The sequence below is a fragment of the Culex pipiens genome, chromosome 2 (genome assembly GCF_016801865.2).
Source record: "Culex pipiens pallens isolate TS chromosome 2, TS_CPP_V2, whole genome shotgun sequence".
Taxonomy (NCBI): Eukaryota; Metazoa; Arthropoda; class Insecta; order Diptera; family Culicidae; genus Culex; species Culex pipiens.
In genome coordinates, this window is record NC_068938.1 from 135,579,495 (window position 1) to 135,598,524 (window position 19,030).

General features: G+C 48.0%; 4 protein-coding genes across 4 annotated transcripts in view; 2 read left to right on the forward strand and 2 right to left on the reverse strand.

The window, feature by feature from the left end:
• The window catches only part of LOC120417552 (endoplasmic reticulum-Golgi intermediate compartment protein 3), a 302,890-nt gene that overhangs the window by 12,266 nt on the left and 271,594 nt on the right, over positions 1-19,030 (reverse strand). The gene's annotated exons all lie outside the window — the stretch shown is intronic.
• LOC120417550 (ubiquitin carboxyl-terminal hydrolase 46) lies at positions 79-8,813 on the reverse strand. The gene is made up of 5 exons (XM_039579640.2): positions 8,577-8,813; positions 8,370-8,450; positions 7,501-8,307; positions 780-923; positions 79-718 (listed from the first exon to the last, which is right to left on the reverse strand). Exons 1-5 carry the CDS (start codon positions 8,577-8,579, stop codon positions 611-613), a joined length of 1,143 nt encoding a protein of 380 aa, XP_039435574.1. The 5' UTR covers positions 8,580-8,813; the 3' UTR covers positions 79-610.
• LOC120417557 (protein MMS22-like) lies at positions 9,022-12,593 on the forward strand. Its single transcript, XM_039579648.2, has 3 exons — positions 9,022-9,128; positions 9,179-10,979; positions 11,052-12,593. The coding sequence occupies exons 2-3, from the start codon at positions 9,191-9,193 to the stop codon at positions 12,581-12,583; spliced, it is 3,321 nt and encodes a 1,106-aa protein (XP_039435582.1). The 5' UTR covers positions 9,022-9,128; positions 9,179-9,190; the 3' UTR covers positions 12,584-12,593.
• Positions 12,714-19,030, forward strand: part of LOC120417560 (calumenin) — a 35,326-nt gene continuing 29,009 nt past the window's right edge. The window contains exon 1 of the mRNA XM_039579651.2: positions 12,714-12,870. The gene's annotated coding sequence lies outside the window, so the exon portion shown is untranslated. The remainder of the gene's footprint in view (positions 12,871-19,030) is intronic.

Here is a 19,030-nt window from a genome sequence, read left to right on the forward strand (position 1 = left end):
TCCGAAAGTCCAATTTGAAGTTTCGAATATGTTTCCCCCAAGTAAAAGTATCTCTTCTCACTTCTAAACAGTGCACAGTCCACCCTTTCGGGCAGACCGTTACCTAAGATTTATTATTTCACAACTCCCGTTGTTTTGTAGCTGTTGTTCACAAACAGGCTAGATTTTTTTCATAAACTTTACAGAATTTGGTTGGCTCCGTTGGCCGCTGGACAGATTCGTGTTGGTGCGCCGCTATTGTTTCAATTTTGTCACTCCTCAAGTGCGAATCTACCAAAGTGTCCCGTGCCAGCACTACTGATATTGTTTTCAGAAGAGAAAAGATTTTGATTACGCTGCCACTAGACTGGTTGGTTGCATTGCTTGCCGTTGAAAATCATCTTTATTAAAATCGTCAAATTGTCGAGCTTAATTCACATGCTTAAATTACTCAACAACAGCTCGAATTCAACGTCGATCAACCGCCAACAGCGCGCGCAACCCTACACTCGGAACAAGTCTCGAAATATATATTAGGATTTGGATTAGGAAATAAATTAACTTAACGATCGTAACCAACTTTCAGGGTTTGGGATTCCTAAATCAAAACAGGCGTAAACTTGCTGCTGCTTCAGGTCGCGTCCCGTGACTGGTAGAAGAGGATGTAGCCCGTTTCGGACGACTTCTGGATGTCCGACGTGAGCCCGTAAAAGTCCTCGATAGTGGATGCTTCGATTTTCTGAAAAATTAGCAAATTAACTTTCAAAACTGTTACAGAGAAAAAAAAGTTGGTCACTTACATCAACCATATCGTCGTCAAACAACAGCCAAAATCCGTGACTCTTCACAATGCTAATGTAGTGGCCCCGGTTCGGGCCGGACCCGCAGTGGATCACCACGGCCATCAGGTCGTACAGGCGGTCCGGGTTGACGGCGTCGTCCGACTGGAAAAAAGGAAAGCATTCAGAAAGACCCAAGGTCAGATAGCATCTCTTCACTAGAAATCTGCAAGTTCAATCACGGACTTCAATTTCATATACCTCCGTAGCTTTCCCATAGTATCGCAGACTTGCCTAAGTATTTCAAACGGGTTCTCTTCCCTTTATGAGGTTTGGTGAATGTTTCCGGCAAGCAATGCTGTTGAATATTGAAATTTTCCCATAAAAATCTTTTGCTGAACAAGCCGTCAGGACACTTCTGAATCGTTCGACGGTTAAAACTAAAAAAAGACGAGAGAACAAAATTCTCTTGAATTCCTCCGTCCTATCAGAAAAGATATCTGGTATATGCGACCTCAATTTTGACTTGCAGCAATGTTGGGAAGTTCTAGTTCAGATGAAGGCGCTGACATTTTTCTGTGATCTTGCAGTTGCTGGCTACTGCCACCCTGCTCTTACCAGCTTTCATTGGGTTGGCCAAGACTCACTATGGTCTAAATCAAAAAAGATCTGCTGGCAGAACTGTTCCATGTACAACGTAACTATAGAGATCGGCTATGTCCCGTTTTTTTGTAGGACGTGATCGATCTTCCAGCCGAAAAAACGCTTCACTTTCGGCGGCCAATACACTTTATTTCCAATAAAAAAAGCGACGTGTAGGGGCACTGAACAAGTGTGTTCTCTTCGGTTGTATATTTCGTACTAATTTTCGGGTTATATTTCTCTCCCTTTGCTACCTACTGTTTACTACAATATGAAGCATTGAAGCATGCCTTAGGTTGATTAACGCCTAGCATCCTCATTATTAACAATTGCAGTGCCCCTATGCAATAAATTGCTTTGAACCATCACAAACGTTAAAACGGCCAGGCCAACTGCGTTAAGTTAACCGCAAAGATGATTCGTTGAAGTGGATTGAGTTTGAGCACGAATGTTCAAACAACATTCCCTTTCTGAAACTACAGGGGAGGAAGAAACGTGGGGATCCCCCGCTCACGTTCCTGTTTGTTTTTTTTTGTTTTGCTAAGAAGTTTTGGTGCTCCGGGACCCTCGAGGATGGGACATCGTATTTCCACAAATGCCCTGGACACTATTTGCCGTCGTTATAGCGCCACAACTCGCTCACAAGTAAGAATTCCAGGAGGATTTATCTTAAAATACAGTTTGTAGTTTACTAAGTTTAATGATTTTGAATATTTCAATGAATTTATTTTTTTAGTTCTAAGTTCAATGCAAAAATGTAAAACAATTTGAATTTGCAATTTTCAGTGTAAGAACGGGCCTTGACCGATCTTATGCACCAGGTCAGTACGAGCAGCACGCTAGAACACGCTTTTAGTGTTCGTGCCAGGCATGCACACCTTCTTTTCCGGTTACGCATTTTAACTCGGCCGGGGGTGGTACATTGCGTAGGGTTTGATGTAAGTATAAGCGCCTAACCATTTAAAGTGTGCCTAGCAACTTTCATTAAAGCAAAAACTGTTTTATTTTTAGTTTGAATTCAAAAACTAGTTGTTATTTATAGTTTATTGTTTTCTCCTGAAATCTTGCCTAATGTTGAGTCGTGTTTATCTGTTGCTATTTCTTTTGTCGCGGTGTTTTGTTACAATATTGTGGTCCTAAGCATTTTAGAAAAGTTTTCAAAAGTACAATAGTAATATTTGTGTTAATCCTTTAATCATTCCATAAATTGAGTAAGGGCTCGAACCTCACTTGCTTAAGAAAAAGGTGAAGTTTCAAAACAATGGACAGTGGAGGAAATTGTTGCAGGGTCTTAAACGTGGTGGAATTAGAACGTACTCGGAGTAAAAGGGAAACACAACTAGCTCGTGTGATACAAGAGGGAAGAATGATTTATTTGCTACGTGTATTGGCACAACTGCGTTGATGTCGATCAAACCAGGGCTGCCAGTAAAGCAGTCGACGAATCAGTCGATGTTCGGTCGAGCCAGTGGGCTCAACACTCCTCCTCAACGCTGCATGAGTCGATGCCGATCGCCTTCTGAAGTCCCAGTTCCACCACAGGCAATGGCTTCGCCAGCAGACCCGCTTCCGCCGACGGAATGTACTCGAGGCGCACCATGCCCGCTTCCAGCAGGTTCGCGATTCTGGTGTTCTCGGTGAGCACAACGCACGTCCATTTCTCCTCCTTTGCCGGAGTCGGAAAACAGGCTGGTCCTCTTACCCACTTGAGCTTCTGATGATATCTGACAAAGGTGTACTCAGCCTCTGCGCTGAATTGGGTCACACACGTTTGTTTATTGTGCCCCCACCCGATGACGTCACCACCGAGCTTGAACAGGTAACTTGCAGATGTACTCGGTTTGTTTACGTCGCCTGCCTTCTTCCAGCCAGCTTTCGTCAAATGTTGCACTCGTCGACCCAGAAGGCTGGTTTCCGGTCGGCTTATCACGGTTGCGTACAACAAAGCTCCAACTAAGCACTGATTTTGTTTCGCCGACACCAGCTGCTTACCCATCTCCTCCTTTTGTTGTTGGAAACCGGGATCCATCAGCACTTTCGTCGGCACCGCTTTTGTCAACTGCATTTCGCCTTCCACCGCTGAATCTCCATCAGCGCTTGGTACGCCAGCTGTCGAGTTCTGCGAACGCCGTGGTCCCGGCGCAGGAGAATCTGGAACTGGTTCTTGCGGGTCATCATCTTGTCCAAAGAGTTGAGAAGGACATTCTTTGTTGTTCCCCGATTGAGCATGCTCCTCCTCAAAGTGAGCACCACCGTGACTTGCAACCATCTTCGCAGCTGGTTTGCCGAAGTACACTTGCACCGTTTCGCTATGTTCGGCTGCTGCTTTTGCCTGCTGCGATCCATCCTTCTGCTTCAACCCGCTTGCCAGGTTCTCCCGCTGGTTCTCGCCGAGCACCTCCGGATCGCTTTGATCGTCGCGGTCTTGCCAGCTGTTCTTTTCGTGCTGTTGCACCATCACTTTCGCGACCCGGTCCGGGCACGTCCGGAGCCAATACATGTCGCACTTTTTATCACCGATCGCGATAATTTGGTTCGCAAACACGAGTTTACAAACCGCACTGCCAAATTTAGCACACACTCCTTTGGCCGTTAGTTTGCTGATCGAAATCATGTTGCCACTAATACTTGGAACGAACAACACGTTGGTGAGTGTGAGTTCTACAACTTCACCACTACTGTTCAAACATTCGATCCGGCAGTCACCAATACCCTCGGCGCGCTTCTCGGTTCCGTCCGCGACAACTACATTCGAATGCGAAACACTTTCTAATCGCACAAAAAAGTTCACATCACTACAGATATGGGATGTCGCACCCGAGTCCAACAACCACGAACGCGCGAACAATGGACTTTTGTTCCGACGCACCATAAAGGTGAACGACTTTTCGTCGTTTTCGCGCACTTTTAGAACTCGTTTCTCTGCCTGCGCCTGCCTTTTCATTTCCAGATACTCCTGGCACTGTCTCTGCTGGTGCCCCTTCTGGCCGCAGAAAAAGCATTCCACGCCCCGTGCCCTCGTCTCGCCTACCGCTTTTAGAGCACGTTCACCGACAAAACTGTCGGTTCCATAGAGCTTCTCGCTCTCGTCGATGAGTTTCGACCTGACCAGGTCCATCGTCAATTCCTTGTCCGTACGGCTCTCCAACGCTGTGGTTAGGGTGTCAAAAGCCGATGGCATGCTCCGGAGCAACATGGCGACTTGCATGTGCGCCGAAAGCTTTTCACCAGAGTTTTCCAAACGTGCAAAAAGGTCGTCCATCCCGTACAAAAACTCCTCCATGTTCTCACCCTCCTGGTAATTTGTGCTGCAGACCTCCTTCAGCAGCGCAACTTTTCCGGTGAGACTCGCCTTGTGGTGGTGGGCCTTGAGCGCATCCCACGTGGTTTTCGCCGTTTCCTTGTCCATGATGAGGTTATGTTGATTGTCCTCCACCAATAACACGATTGTCGCCATTGCCTTGGCGTCCCCTTCGGTCCAGGCAGCTGTTACTGGATTTGGTGGTGTTCCCGGTTCAATGCGGTTCCATAAGCCTTCTTTCATCAGGACCATCTTCACTTTAAACGACCACGAGCGAAAGTTCCGGCTGTTAAGCCGAGTAACGCCAACTTTGGAAAAGTCCATTTTCGCTTTCCACGAAACTTCCCGTTTTTTACGAGTCTCGCACGAATTTACTATAACTTTTCGCGTCACGTTACTTTTCCCGAATTTCCCGGCCGTTCCAGTGGTGGCACATAACCTGTTGCAGGGTCTTAAACGTGGCGGAATTAGAACGTACTCGGAGTAAAAGGGAAACACAACTAGCTCGTGTGATACAAGAGGGAAGAATGATTTATTTGCTACGTGTATTGGCACAACTGCGTTGATGTCGATCAAACCAGGGCTGCCAGTAAAGCAGTCGACGAATCAGTCGATGTTCGGTCGAGCCAGTGGGCTCAACAGAAATATACTATGTAAAGAATCAATAGTAAAAGGAAGATAGTAATTTATGAAGTAGATAAAGAAATTAACAATAGTTATTAAAAAGAGGTAACAAACAAGCTTAGATTGTATTGAGGGCAATTTACAGGGAAGATGAGAAATTATTCAAATAGATAAATAATGGCACATGATAAACAAAATTGACATCGCTGCCAAATTAAGGGAAAGCAGACAGACAGACAAATCGAAATCAAATGGAGGATAGTAAACAGAAGCCGTTTTAGAAAATCAGTGAAACAAAAGATAGCTGTTAGCTGAAATGGAAAGAAGAGAAACCCCGTTCTGCGATGCTCAGGTACATCCACAGCAGTTGACTCAACATACTGCGAATCAAAACAATACCGTCTACAATCACAAATTACTTCCCTTTCCCACATTGTCGCGCCCCTTTCTTCTAGCCGTCTCAACTCTGACCCTCGCTGGTCAAAGGTTTACGAGTCGTTTCCACAGGCCACCAGCTAGGTTACACCTTGTCATCATGATGACTAAACCAAGCCAACGTGGAGGTAAGAAAATAGGACACTTGCAAGGAACCAGAGCCATGCTGTTTTGTCCAAACAGCACTACGGATGTAGTTGGGCTCCTTCCGGGATGTTCCTCGCCTGGGTGTCAACCGACGAGTATCATCAGTATCATGCACCCTTGGCCTGCAATGTAAAACAATTTGAAGTAAATAAAAAAAAGGTGTTCTTACGAAAACACCCTTTTTACAATTTTCCGGACTTAAGTTAAAATTGTTTTTTTAGCATAACTTTTAAAGTACTTAATTAAACTTTATGGTTTTCAATAGCGACTTATAGGACCCCAAGACGGATCGAATGAGACCAAAACAGACAACATCGGTTGAGCCAGTGCCGAGATAATCCAGTGCAAATTTTGATCAACATCCCACCACACACACACAGACATTTGCTCAGAATTTGATTCTGAGTCGATATGTATACGTGAAGGTGGGTCTAGGAGGAGAAGTGACTGGAGAAGTTACTGCAAGCTGCTGAAATCACAGCACACCACAGTAACTCTCCAGCTACAGCTAAGATCTTAGAGTTTCTTCGAACCAAAGGGGCAAATCAAAGTTTCTTGAAAACTCACGTGAAGCTCAGCAAGTACCAAGCTTTGGATAAGTTTTTTAAAAATTTCTTTGGACTCAAAATGCTTGTACCCTGGTCCGAGATAATGAAGCTGCGGAAAGACATTCTGCCTGTCATTGAGCCACCTAACTGGGACAAGGGTTACCTTTCGGTGGAAGTGGAATTACGGGCAATGATCAGCAACGATGTCACTAGATTGGCGGAAATCCCGGAGGTGAGGGAGAAGCTGAATTCCCTCGATGACGGTACGCCGGGCCGGACAGTAAACGTAACGCTGATGGTAGTAGCATCGGGAGTTGATTCCGCTACTGGATTTGCCCATTATGATCAGAAGGGTTTGCTGGGCAAAGACGATTCTCTGCTAACCGAACACATGATGAGCCTGACACTCGTGGCCGATGGAGAGGATTTGTGGGTGAACCCGAATCCTCAATCTGATGTATTTTGCCATGCAAAATCAATGGGCTGGGTAGAAGAAAACGATTTGCTGACGAAGAACATCTACGACAAGTTCGTTAAGGATGTGCACGACATCACAACGAGAACCCGATCATTCTACAGTTTGGAGATCAACATGAACTACATCTACAGCCTTATCGATAGGAAAGCAGCCAACGCGATTGTTCTCAACGGCTACACGCAAGCTTTTCCTTCATATGGCTGTCTCGTGTGTTTCTTTGGGGACTCGTGAAATAACAAATTGATTGGTATCGCCCTATTATAGAAACTCTACAAACTTATAATTATATAAGTGAAATGAGCACGCTGAAAGTTCTACAAAAGAACTTGCGCGTCAAGCTGCGGTATCTTTCCGTGCACAGCCTCGAGACAAATAACGACTGTTTTCTTTATTTTTCCGAGTTACTGACTTCTGCAATTATTGTAATCCCCGAAGCCGAGATAGTTTACAAATGTAATCATCTGAATTCAGAATTAAATGAGTCAGAGAGACAAAACGTCAACTAAGCTGCTCTAGGTACTTGATATCGACGTCCGTAATTGAAAAGCAAAATGTTTAGTTACTCACCGTATTAAACAGCCTCAGCTCGAGCGGAAACACGACCCGGTGGGACACCTTGATGTGCCGGTTGTACTGCTCCATGTACTTGAACCGCTTCAGGTGCAGCGCCAGGATCATCGGTAGCTTTTTGACGCGCATCCGCTTCTGCGCCTCCTGGTAGCTGCAGCAGTTGTCGCACTTGAACTTGTTATCACTGCACAGCGTCTCGGTGTTGCTGAAGCACCGCAGACAGTGCGTTATGCTGGTGTTCTGGTCGACGTCCACCTGCAGGTCGAAGAAGTTTTCGTCCTTGCTGCTGACGGTTTCGCAGTTTAGGCAGCGCGTTTCACTCGTCAGGATGCCCTGGAATATTTCGTGCACCCAGGTCGGTTCCTGGGGTTGCTGGGTGCCGTTGTCTCCGGTACCGCAGCCGTTCAGCAGGTGGTTCAGGGACGGGGTGGCTGTTCCTGCGTGGCCATTTTTGCTCGTGGTCGTACCGCCGGCGGTTGCGCCACCCTTGGCCTGGTTCCGCTCGGCCAGGATGATCTCGTTGATGTGGTTGATGAGAAAGTTGAGAAACTCGTGCGCATCCTGCTGCATGTAATTGTCGAACTCCTCCTTCTCCTTCCGCAACCGGGCGATAAACTTCTTTGGCGCGATCGAACCGACCTTTTTCTTCTGCGTCGCAATGCTGTAGAACAGATCGGCCAGGCAGGACAGCAGCGTCTCCTTGGTGCGTTTGTTCTTGGCCTTGTACTCCAGGACCTTCTCCCGGAACGGTCGGCAAAAGTACAACGCCTGCAGGACCGAGTTGCTGTAGCAGGTGTTTCCAAACTGAAATCAAAAGGGAAGTCAATCAATATCTTGAACAGCTCGAAAAACTTAAGCCAACTCACATTAACTAATCCAAAGTAGTGCTCATTGGGAGGGAACTGATCGGCACCGATATCACGCTCAAGCTGAGAAATGTTGGCTCCCTGGAAAAAGCGGAGTCACCCGCGAAAAGGTCATTTTAATTTGCATAATTTACACTCCGTGCCGAGCGAGGCAGGAAAATTTCAGGCCAAGAGGCGTCAAAACAAGATTATATTTTCTGCACTCACCATTTCTCCGTAACAACTAACCCGCGCGCGGGGAGGGAGGTATTTCACACGCAATAACAAACACGGGATCGCCACCTCGCGGGGGCGATTTAGTGGAATGCTCGAAGCATTTGTCGCGGTTCGCAGCTTGCTGGAGACATTTTTTCCTTCCTTTTCGCGAGGTACAGCTGATGGAAAATTTCTCCCTTCCGTGAGAATCTGTGTTTTGATGGAAGATGGCTCGTCGTCGTCGTCGCTCGATGACAGTTGTTTGACGGAATGCACGTTTGGGGGAGGTTGGGTGAAAGTTATCTGAAAAATAAGATGATTTTTCGACATTTCGAATAAGAGTGTAGTGAAATATTTCACCCGGCTGAAGACTTTTGCAGCTGCCCCTCTGGCGGCGAGTAGTGGCAGCTCGCAATCCATGGGCGTGCAGATTTTTTGTTCGCGTCGTAAGCAAAAAATTAGGTTAAACTGACCAATTTTGCTTTTTCGTGCACGAAGCACAATCAAAACAAATGGTGAATTTTGAATCTGCGCGCGTAAATTTTGGAGAACCAATTTGATCTGGTATGTTTTTAAATTATTTGAAATTCTTAAATTAATTGAGACATTTTTAGACTCTTTAAACAATGTTCGACTGCAACAACCGCCCGGCGGAGCTGTCCAGCTTCGTGGGCCCGGACGTGCGCAAACTGGTCGAGGTGGACCGATATCGGGCCATCTACGCGGAATCTTCGGCCAGCCCGGAGGACGAGAACCGCCCGGCCGTGCTGTTCGGGCTGGAGTTTTACTATCTGGACGACAAAATGCTGCAGCGGTTGGCACTGGAGGCGCGCACCACGATGTGCCACCTGGGAAATTCCGACGTGTGGCAGGAGTTGGGAAATACGCAGGGTTGGTGGATGGGGGTTCAAGTGGGTCGGTTCTTGCGGGTTTTGATTGGGAGTTGCGGAGAGGATGCGTTGTACAAGGAGGAGGAGCTGCTGGAGGTGATTTCGGTGGTGACGAATAGCTTGCCGGCGATTGGCTTGTTGGCGGATGGTTTTAGTGGAATTTCTGTGAAGAGGATTGACTCGGTCAGCTATGGGTCCTTTCACGTGGCGCTGGAGTGGCGTTGGTACGCGCTGATGCTGATGTATGAGGTGCACAAGCGGCTATCAGGGAAGGTTGATTTTGAAGCCGCTTATCGTGATTTGCTGGAAGGATTGGTTGGACTTGCTTCCATTAAATTTAACGATCGAACGATTCAGAACGAGTTGACGGAGGAGATGCAGTTTTACTGTCCGTGCGTGAAGAACATATGGATTGGGATGTTGGTACTGGCCACGAGTTCTGGAGTCGACTTTTGGGCGAATCTACAGATCGCTTTGGAAAAGATCCTAAATGAAGTTCATGCAAAAAGCTGGAAACGAACCAAGGCGAACTCGCTGCTGTTCCAGGCTTGGCTCGTGCATGGAATCGCTTCGTTGTACCAGTATCGACTGCTGGATGAGACTACCTTCAAAGAGACGCCGATAATAACTCTCCCACCGGATTACACGATCCTCGATCGAGCTCTCAAAGAAGTCACCTTAGGTGCCCTCCCAGAAGACAATCTAAGAACGTTCCTGCTTCTCCTCAAACCAATATACACCAAATGGTGGCCAATCAAGTACGACCTCGTAATCACACTCTGGGAATACTTCAGCAAACGTCTCAACTCACCCTTCCAGCTACCCCAGGAACCGCCCATCAACCTGGCCTGCGTCAGCCGCTCCCCAAAGGGCATCATCGACCAAGCCGCGCAACACTCAACCCAACAAGCCTTCGACGCCCTCTCAACCCACACCTCAAGCTTCAAATCCTACATCACCCTCATGGCCTTCATGCTGCGCCACCTCTCCACCTCCTCCCAAAAAACCAAAGTCCAAATCCTCTTCAACCGAACGATCCTCCGGTTCGCTCCGCCCAAACTGACCTCCCTCACCGAGCAAGCCATCTACAACTACACCCTCCTGACCCTGGCCATGGTCCAAGCCACTCCCTACCAGGACGACTACCCGCGACTCTCCAAGCAAATGCTCCACTTCAACCTGGACCAGCTGACGCCGAACTCGGACGTCGAAGTCGCCATCCGACGCATCACCGTGCTCGTGCTGGCCAACATGGCCCTCACGATTCTGTTCACCGAGCGCGCCTTCGACAAGACGAACCATCTTCGGCAGGTGCTGGAAGGGCTGGGGCGTGCGTACCGGAAGTTTGGGGACCGGCTGCAGACGGTGGCGCCGATCGTGGCGGAAGCAATGGGAACGGTGTACGAGCGGGCTTTTACCCGAGGGGAGTTTGAGAAGGGGGACGAGCAGTTTTTAGCCGGGGGAGATTGGCTGGAGCGGTACCTGAAGAGTTGTCCCGAGGGAGAGATGGAGGGAGTGATGACGGGTGAGTTAGCTTAATTATAAAAATCATTCACTTCAATGTTTATTCGGTATATCGTTGTTTCTCTCGTTCCAGTCTTTTCCCGCACCCTGAACTTGCTCCGTCGCCGCAGCACAACACTCTTCCGCCCGGAACTCCACGCTGACTTTGTGGAACCACTAAACAGCTTCGTTCTGCCTCGAATAAAGGAGTTTTTCACCAAGGACACGACCATTGCGATGCCGATCGTGGCTGAGATGGCCGTTCAGTTCACGCTGTGCGCACCGGATCCGGTAGCGTTGATGGAGTTGGTTAGCTTCTTTGCGGAACATTCGACGGCGGGGTCGGCGCTGAGGTTGCAGTACATCAAGGCGCTGGTTGGGAGCGATCGGATGAAGGAGGTTGACGAGCGGGTTATTGTGAGGATTTGGCTGAAGTTGGCGATTCAAAATGGCGGCGAGCAGTTAGTGGAACTATCTAGGGTGGTTTGTGGGTTGGGAGTGTTTCAGGAGATTTGCAGCATTGCGGAGGTTGATTTGTGCGAGGGAAAGGACGATTTGATGGGATTGTTCTTTAAGGCTTTGGGAGACAAGTACAACGAGAAGGATAGCCGGGGTCAGCTGGAGATGAGTTTGAAGGTGAACGCTTTGTTTCATCAGTTTGACGCGTGGTTCCCGAGCCCGACCACGAGTTTACTGATTCGAATCATCTCGATGCTGGTGGTGGCGATCAAGGAATGTGGGCAGGTCATTTACAAGAGGGGCAATTCTGCTTGTTTGCTCCACTTGGCCTTTAGCAAATATTTCCTGCCGTCGAGCGTGTTGACGAACAGAAATGTCCCGAACGATTTGGTGCTGGCGATGGGAAAGGTTTGGCACCGGATCATGGACGTTCTCGGGCAGATGAGCTATCTGGAAGATCCGGTTATTGGGGATTACGCGGCGAAGATGATGCCCAAGTGGGCACCACAATTTCTCAAGTTCAAAACCAACGCCGACGCCGTTAAACCGTTTCTGGTTTTCTTCACGTCCCGCAACGAGGCGTTCGTCAAGTTCGCCTTGAACAAGTACCTCGCTTATTACGTGGAACTCAACGGAGCCACCCCAAAACTGCAGGCCGAAATCGGACTCAAATTGCTAACCTTCCTCCTGGAAGCACTCAACAACGCCCAGGACAACGGCAAGATCGCCATGTTCATCGGCATAGTCGCTCCCGCCACCCTCGAACACGCTCTGCTCGTCCACGACCAAAGCCTCAGCAAACCCGTGGCCAACGAACTCACCTCCCTAATGCTCACCAGCACCCAAAACGGCTCAAACCTCATCAAGATGGAACTCAAATCCGCCCTCGCAAGTTTCACCAAGAAGCACCTTCGCATTAACACCTCCAACTACTTCCGGTTCATGTACAAACTAGCAGATCAAAGGCCGGATTTCATCGAGTCCCTCATCTCAACGATCCGCCTGGAGCTGACCGAAACGGAACGGCTGCGGGGCAACGGCGAGGACCAGCACCTACGGCGGATGTTGAGTCAACTCCAAGGGGCCGTGGAGGCCAGCTTCAACAAGGTGAACAAGCGAATGAACACTTTCGTGACTCACTGTAGCGAGCAGCAGCAGAGCACATGAATGAATGGTGAGCTCATGTCGTGTGAATGGTGAGAAGGACGTCATCAGCTTCTTTCAACAGCGGCAGATGACAGTCGTGGAAATAACAAACGCACAGTATTTGCGATGTGTCTGGAAGGAATTTGATAATCTAGTTTTGATAGTGGGTTTAATAAATACACATAATTGTACATAATACATTGTCTCGGTCAATGTAGTTTCGTGTTAGTGAATGAAAGAATCTCAAATTGTGAAAAAGTCCATTGTGGTGTAGTTTTAGGGAGTGAGCTTCCCGGAGGAATTTCGATGTAAGTTATTAGGCATTTGTTCTGTATTTAAAATTGTAATAAATAAGCCTAGATTCCTGTAATACTCCTCTTGTTGAGTACATGTGATCATCATCGAGTTATTTTCATTTAGCACATTTGAATTTTCTGGAAAAAAAAAGAATCTAAAGGAATCTGCTGAGATTCATTTTATTTACCACACCAACACAAACAAAGCTCAATACCATAGTATACAATACTTTTTAGTGACAACATGTATGATTTAATTGCTGGCAAGTAGAAACATTGAAACATCATCTGTGTATGGCCGGCAGCCGGCAGGCTGAAGTAATCAATGTGTGAAAACAATTGAAATGTGGTGATTTTTTAATATGGAAGTATGCTTGAGACTTATGACAAATTTCAACATTCTGATTCCGAAATATGTGCCGTATGATTTCTAGAAGATAGCTCAACCGAGATTGATCTATAAATTGGGCACTAAAGCCCAATGTAAATTTTTATGTACAACGGTAAAAAACACGATCAAAAACCATTTCTGATCACTTTTTTTTTCATTTTAATGCAAAAAAATTGTCAAGACAACATTTTTTCGATGGATCAACTATACTCCCCTTGGAACGAGCTGTCAAGTAGGAACTTTTCTGTCAAGAAGGACCACAAGGTTAATTTTTCAAAATTGATTTAAAAATCCATTTTAAACTCTTTGTGGTCGTACAAAGGATCATTGTACTCAGAAAAATAAGCTTTATCGCTGTAAACAATAATATCAGCAATCTAAGCTTCATTTTAGGACCCAATTAGTACCCAAGCAATAGATGTACTGAGCTCGAATCCCAAGTACAAGCTACAAGTACAAGCTTGATTGGTTGCGACAGTATAGACGAAATCAGTTTGAAATGGCCGCTAGGTGGCCAGTGGTGTTAGAAATAACAGCTTCCATGTATTTGAACGAGTATTTGAATACGGGAGCTCAGGAAAACTAAATTTTTAAACAATAAAATGGTTATTTATGATAAAAGTATTGATTGATTAGGTGATATCAACCCTCTGGCACCACTGTAAATGGCTGGAACGTTTGACAGTCACCAAAACCTCGAAGAGCCCACGTAGTAGTATTAGTGAAGAGCCCACGTTGTTTATCGTGGGCTCTTCACTAATACTACTGCGTGGGCTCTGTGAGTGTAGCAGTATTGGTGTTGTCTGTTTGTTTACACCAAATCTTCAAGAAACATCACTTTTTGTGTGTGCAAATCTGTTACGAAAAAAGATGAGAACTGTTGCTTCCGATTAACCGGGAAGATTTGCCGGGTAGTACTGGACCGGGGACTGGCCAAGTCCCGCTGTTGATCCTTCCGAACAACTCGCTGCAATCTCCGGCAGGGAGTAACCGACCAAGTGCAGAAACATCCGTGATTCCGGTGATTGTGGCGGAGCTGGTCTTTCCGAGCATCCTTCGATAACCTTCTCCGAGGACTGGCCCACTCCCGCTGTCGACTCGCACAGGGAATCGAAGGAATCTCACAAGAAGTTCATCGCGAAGTGGTCCGAACAAATCTGAACTTTGAACTTGCAAAACCGTCTTCATCGCCACTTCGCGGGGCATTTATCCATAGTCTCTGGCGGATAGGGTCCTTCGGGAACTTGTGTTTGGAAATCCGTCCCGTGTCGTTATTTTTTCATGGAAATCATTTCAACATTATGAAATTATGCCTTTTTTTACCACGCGGTTTGTTTATTTTCAAATTTTGACAGCAAATGCGTTCTTCATCTTCTTTGTTGTCTTCATGTTCGCGTCGAACATTTAGGTTTCATAAACATGGCCGTCGTGACAGAGGGCTGGGTGATATACTTGGTTTTTTAGGGAAAAACTTTGCCAAAGAGTGCGGAGAGATTCGTACACTCTGAAGAATGTATAACACCCAGGCCCGTGATACTGACGTAGCTTGCTGAAGCCGCCACCAAATGTTTGGTGGCGCTGTTTCGGGAATAACATTTCAGAGGAGCACAAATCAAAATATAATAAGTCTTATTTAATTTTTTGGAAAATAATCCTGTAGCTGCTCATATTGATTCTTTTCACTAAAATAAACCATAAATGCCGAAAACAACAATATATGTTTAGCATCAGGTCTCAGGCAAAGCTTCCCAGCAGGTGTTTATTTCAAATCCTCTGAAATGTCTTCCGCAAATTCTTATTTGGCCTATATGAACTTACAGATCATCATAATGTTAATTTAAATCTACAATTTGAGGAAGTTGAGCTCAACCATGTTGTTGGAAAACCTTAAGAGCGAGTCCACGAACAGGGAAGCCCATTGTTAGGGACGTTGTGGGGCTTTACAAAAAAGCATGTTTTTGAGTCAAACAAACCAACTTCTATGGTACCCCGTGGTTTGAATGTGTTGGTAAATTTTCGACAAGAAAGCCAGAACAGCTGTTTTTAGACATAAAAGTTCAAATTTAGAAACTAATTTTGTTGTTTTGTGTCTATTCCTACTGAAACAAATTAAAAAATATTCAAATATTGTGCAAAAACATTGCTAAAATAACTTCTCAATTCACCCCATGTGTCTCGATTTGCCCCGGATAATGGTACACATTTAATTTCATTTTAACTAACGAAACAAAAATAAAGAAAAAAAATATTTTCGTCCTTTCGATTTTGCGCCCTTTTCGTCATGTTACTCCCCATAATTTTGACACTAGACACCAAAACTTTGGTACTTTTTAGGCTTCAGTGACATTGTATGCAGATATTTTAGCAATGTTTTTGCACAATATTTGAATATTTTTTAATTTATATGCTTTCACTGAAAACCCAACCATGTTAGTTGCTACCATATTGTAGGGTTAAATTGGGTCCTAAAATGTATCGGCGACCAGAGGAAAGCAGAAGTCGGAAGTGAGAATGAAAACGCGAGAATGTACAGTTAAGACTAACTAACATTTATTGCTCGTAAAAACGCGTCTGATCGTGGTGATCGCTAAACTGGTTCTGAGGACGATCGACGAGTCGTCAAAGAAGGAGAGCTCGTCGTCGTCGTCATCGTGGTTGCCAGAAGGGCCTAGGATGTGCGCAGACTTGATGTGGACAGCGCAGATTTCCACACTCCTCCTCGATGGACAGCAGCAACGCCTACGCCAGCAGCCCGAGCGTTCCGCAGAACTGCCCAAGCTTCAACGGTCCCAGGGGCTTGGTGAAGAGATCGGCTACCATCCGGTCCGTCGGACAGTACTCCAACGCAATCTGCTTCGTGACGCACAGTTTCAGAAGGCTTGCCCACAAGATTACTCCTCCTCCAAAGGTGAAAACAAAGCCGGACGTTGAGCGTCTGTTTCCTGGGTGGCCGGCCCAGTCTGCATCCGAGTGCCCAGCTAGTGCTTCCCCAGGCTTGCCGCCCAGTCGAAGATAGTACTCCCTCGTCGCTTTTGAATACCGGAGCACACGTTTTGCCGCGGTCCAGTCGGCTTCATTGGGCGCGCTGAACTTGCGCCCAAGAATTGCCGCACCGACCGCAATGTCCGGTCTAGCAGTACAGGCGATGTACATCAGTCCACCTACCAAGCTCCGGTACTTCGTCTGGTCTCCAAAGGGCGTACTCGGTTCTTCGGCTTTGAGGTACCCGGGGTCCATGGGTGACTTCGTGGTTTTCGCTTGCTCCATCCCAAACTTCGTGAGCAATTTGTCAATGTGGTTCTTCACCCGCACCTTGTAGCACCCGTCGTCGCGTTTCACCTCCATGCCCAGGAAGTGCTTGGCACTCCCCAAGTTGGTCAGCTCGAACTCTCTCTGTAGGCACCGGAAGATCCGGTCGATGTCAGCCTCCCGCGTCGAGCCAACGAGCAAGTCGTCGACGTAAACAAGCAGCAACACAGTTGTTCCGCCTTGCTGCATCCGGTACAAACATGGATCTGCGTCCGCGGCCTTGAACCCCAGCTTCGTCAGCACTTCGTTGAGTTTCCGGTTCCAGCACCGAGCGGATTGGCGCAAACCGTAAATGCTGCGCCGAAGTCTGCACACGAGCTCCTCCTTTCCCAGCGCTGTACGGCCGGGCAGTGCTGCCAACTCCTGCATCGCCTTCCGCCACTCGGGTTTCTTCATGGCTTTCTTGTAGTTCTCCGGATCTTCGACCGCACACGATGCCACGCCGACCTCGTACTCGTCCAGATGTTTCGGCAGCTGGATGTACCGCTTCGGTCGACCGCCGCCGGCGCCGTCCGCGCCGCCGGTTGGTGCCGGATAATCCTCGGGCTCTTCTTCAGGAACTGCGTCTTGAAGATCACTCACTGTTTCGTTCCCTTCATTTTCTTCTTCAGGAACTTCTTCCAGCTTTTCCCCACACGGTAGCAGCTCGATCTCCTCCTCAGCAGCTGGCGTTTCCGCGGCAGGTCGTTCCGCGGCAGGCGGTCCCGCCACTGTTTCACCGACGGTGGGCGGCCCCACGGCTGGTTCTTCCCCTGCAGGCGGCACCGCGGCTGTTTCCCCCACGGCAGGCGGCCCCGCGGCTGGCAACTCCACTTGAGAACTCCTGTTGCTCAACTCGATGAACTTGGCGTCGCACTTTCTCAATTCTTTGCTGTCGAATCCGTTACCTCCTTCCAAACGGTTGATCGGCATCTTCCGGCCGGTCCGATTCTCCGTCCACCGCACCTTGATCCTGTCCACGGCCTCCGATGTGCATCGACTGACGTCGTCGATGAGGTGCATGACGTAACGCTTGACAGTTTTGGTACGTTCGTTTGAACAGCCAGTGTGGCACTGAGTGCCGCACTCGTTGGTGCCAGTTTTGGTTCAAACGAACATTCTTTTTCAGTGTACATGGAACTCGCATGAAACTGATAAAATATCGAGTGCGGCACTAGAGTTTCAGTTCCAAGATGGCGGCGAAACTCGTGCGGAACTAGCGCGGGTTTCTTCAAAGAAACACTTTGACAGCTCTGAGTGCGGCACTCAGTGCGGAACTACTTTTCAAACGAACGTACCATTTGTGTTGACATTTGTATCGGGCCGCACAAGTCTGTACGCACGATGTCCAAAATCTGCGTCGAATTTCTTTCGGTCACTGGCGAGAAGGGGGCTTTGACAGATTTCCCCTCCAGACAACATTCGCAAACGAACCGATTGCCACAGTCACGCACTTTCATCCCGGTGGTCAGCTGTTCATTGTTGATACGTTCGGCAGCTGCCAAGTCACGGTGGCCCAGCCGCCGCTGCCATAGGTGTTGGCAACTCTCCGTGTGCTGCCCTGCGGATGCTTCTGCCAGGCACAGGAAGTACATCCCGCCACGACGATCTCCGGTTGCCTCCACACGCCCGCTGGGGTCCGAAATCTGGCAGCCAACGTCGTCGAAGAACACTTTGAGGCCGTTGTGCGCCAGCTTGGACACGGATATCAAGTTCGTTGACAAGCCGGGCACAAACTTAACCTCTTTCACCTCTATTTTCACCACATCTTCTTCGCCGTCTAGGCCAAACAACACAACACTGCCTTCACCTAGAATTTGCGTCTTCTTCCCGTCGGCGAGCGTGATCCAGCCGCCGGCAAACTCTCGGAGCGAGGTGAAAATCGACCGATCACTCGTCATGTGTGCACTCGCGCCGCTATCGATCACCCAGCCAGCCTTTTCGTCACCGGGGTCACCGGCCGTGAACGCGACCGCTTTTGCGTCAATGTGAGCAGCCTTGGCTCTGCCGTTGTCTTCTTTCTTCGCTGGCGTGTCGCTGTTTTTCCTGCCCAATCGACAATTGCGCATCAAATGTCCGGGCTTCTTACACTGATAACACAGTTTTTCACTTTTCTGCTCGGCCGACCGCATGGCCTTTTCCACTTTCAGCTCACCGCCGCCATCGCGCTCCTGCCGACGATGGTACTCGTCCGACAGCTTGGACTTGACCGTGTCCAGCGTCAGGTCCTTGTCCGACTGCAGGTCCAGCGCCGCTACCAGGTGGTCAAACGATGACGGCAGACTGCGGAGCAGCATGCACACCCGGACATCGCTGGCCAGGTCCATGCCAGCCTCTTGCAAACGATCGAACAAATCGTCCAACTCCAACACGTGCTGTTCGAGGTCACCGCGTTCGGTGAGGTTCGTCGAACATAACCTCTTCAAAAGGCTTACTCGAAACGACCGAGTCGTTTTCAGGTGGTACGCTTTCAGCTTGTCGTACACTTCCTTC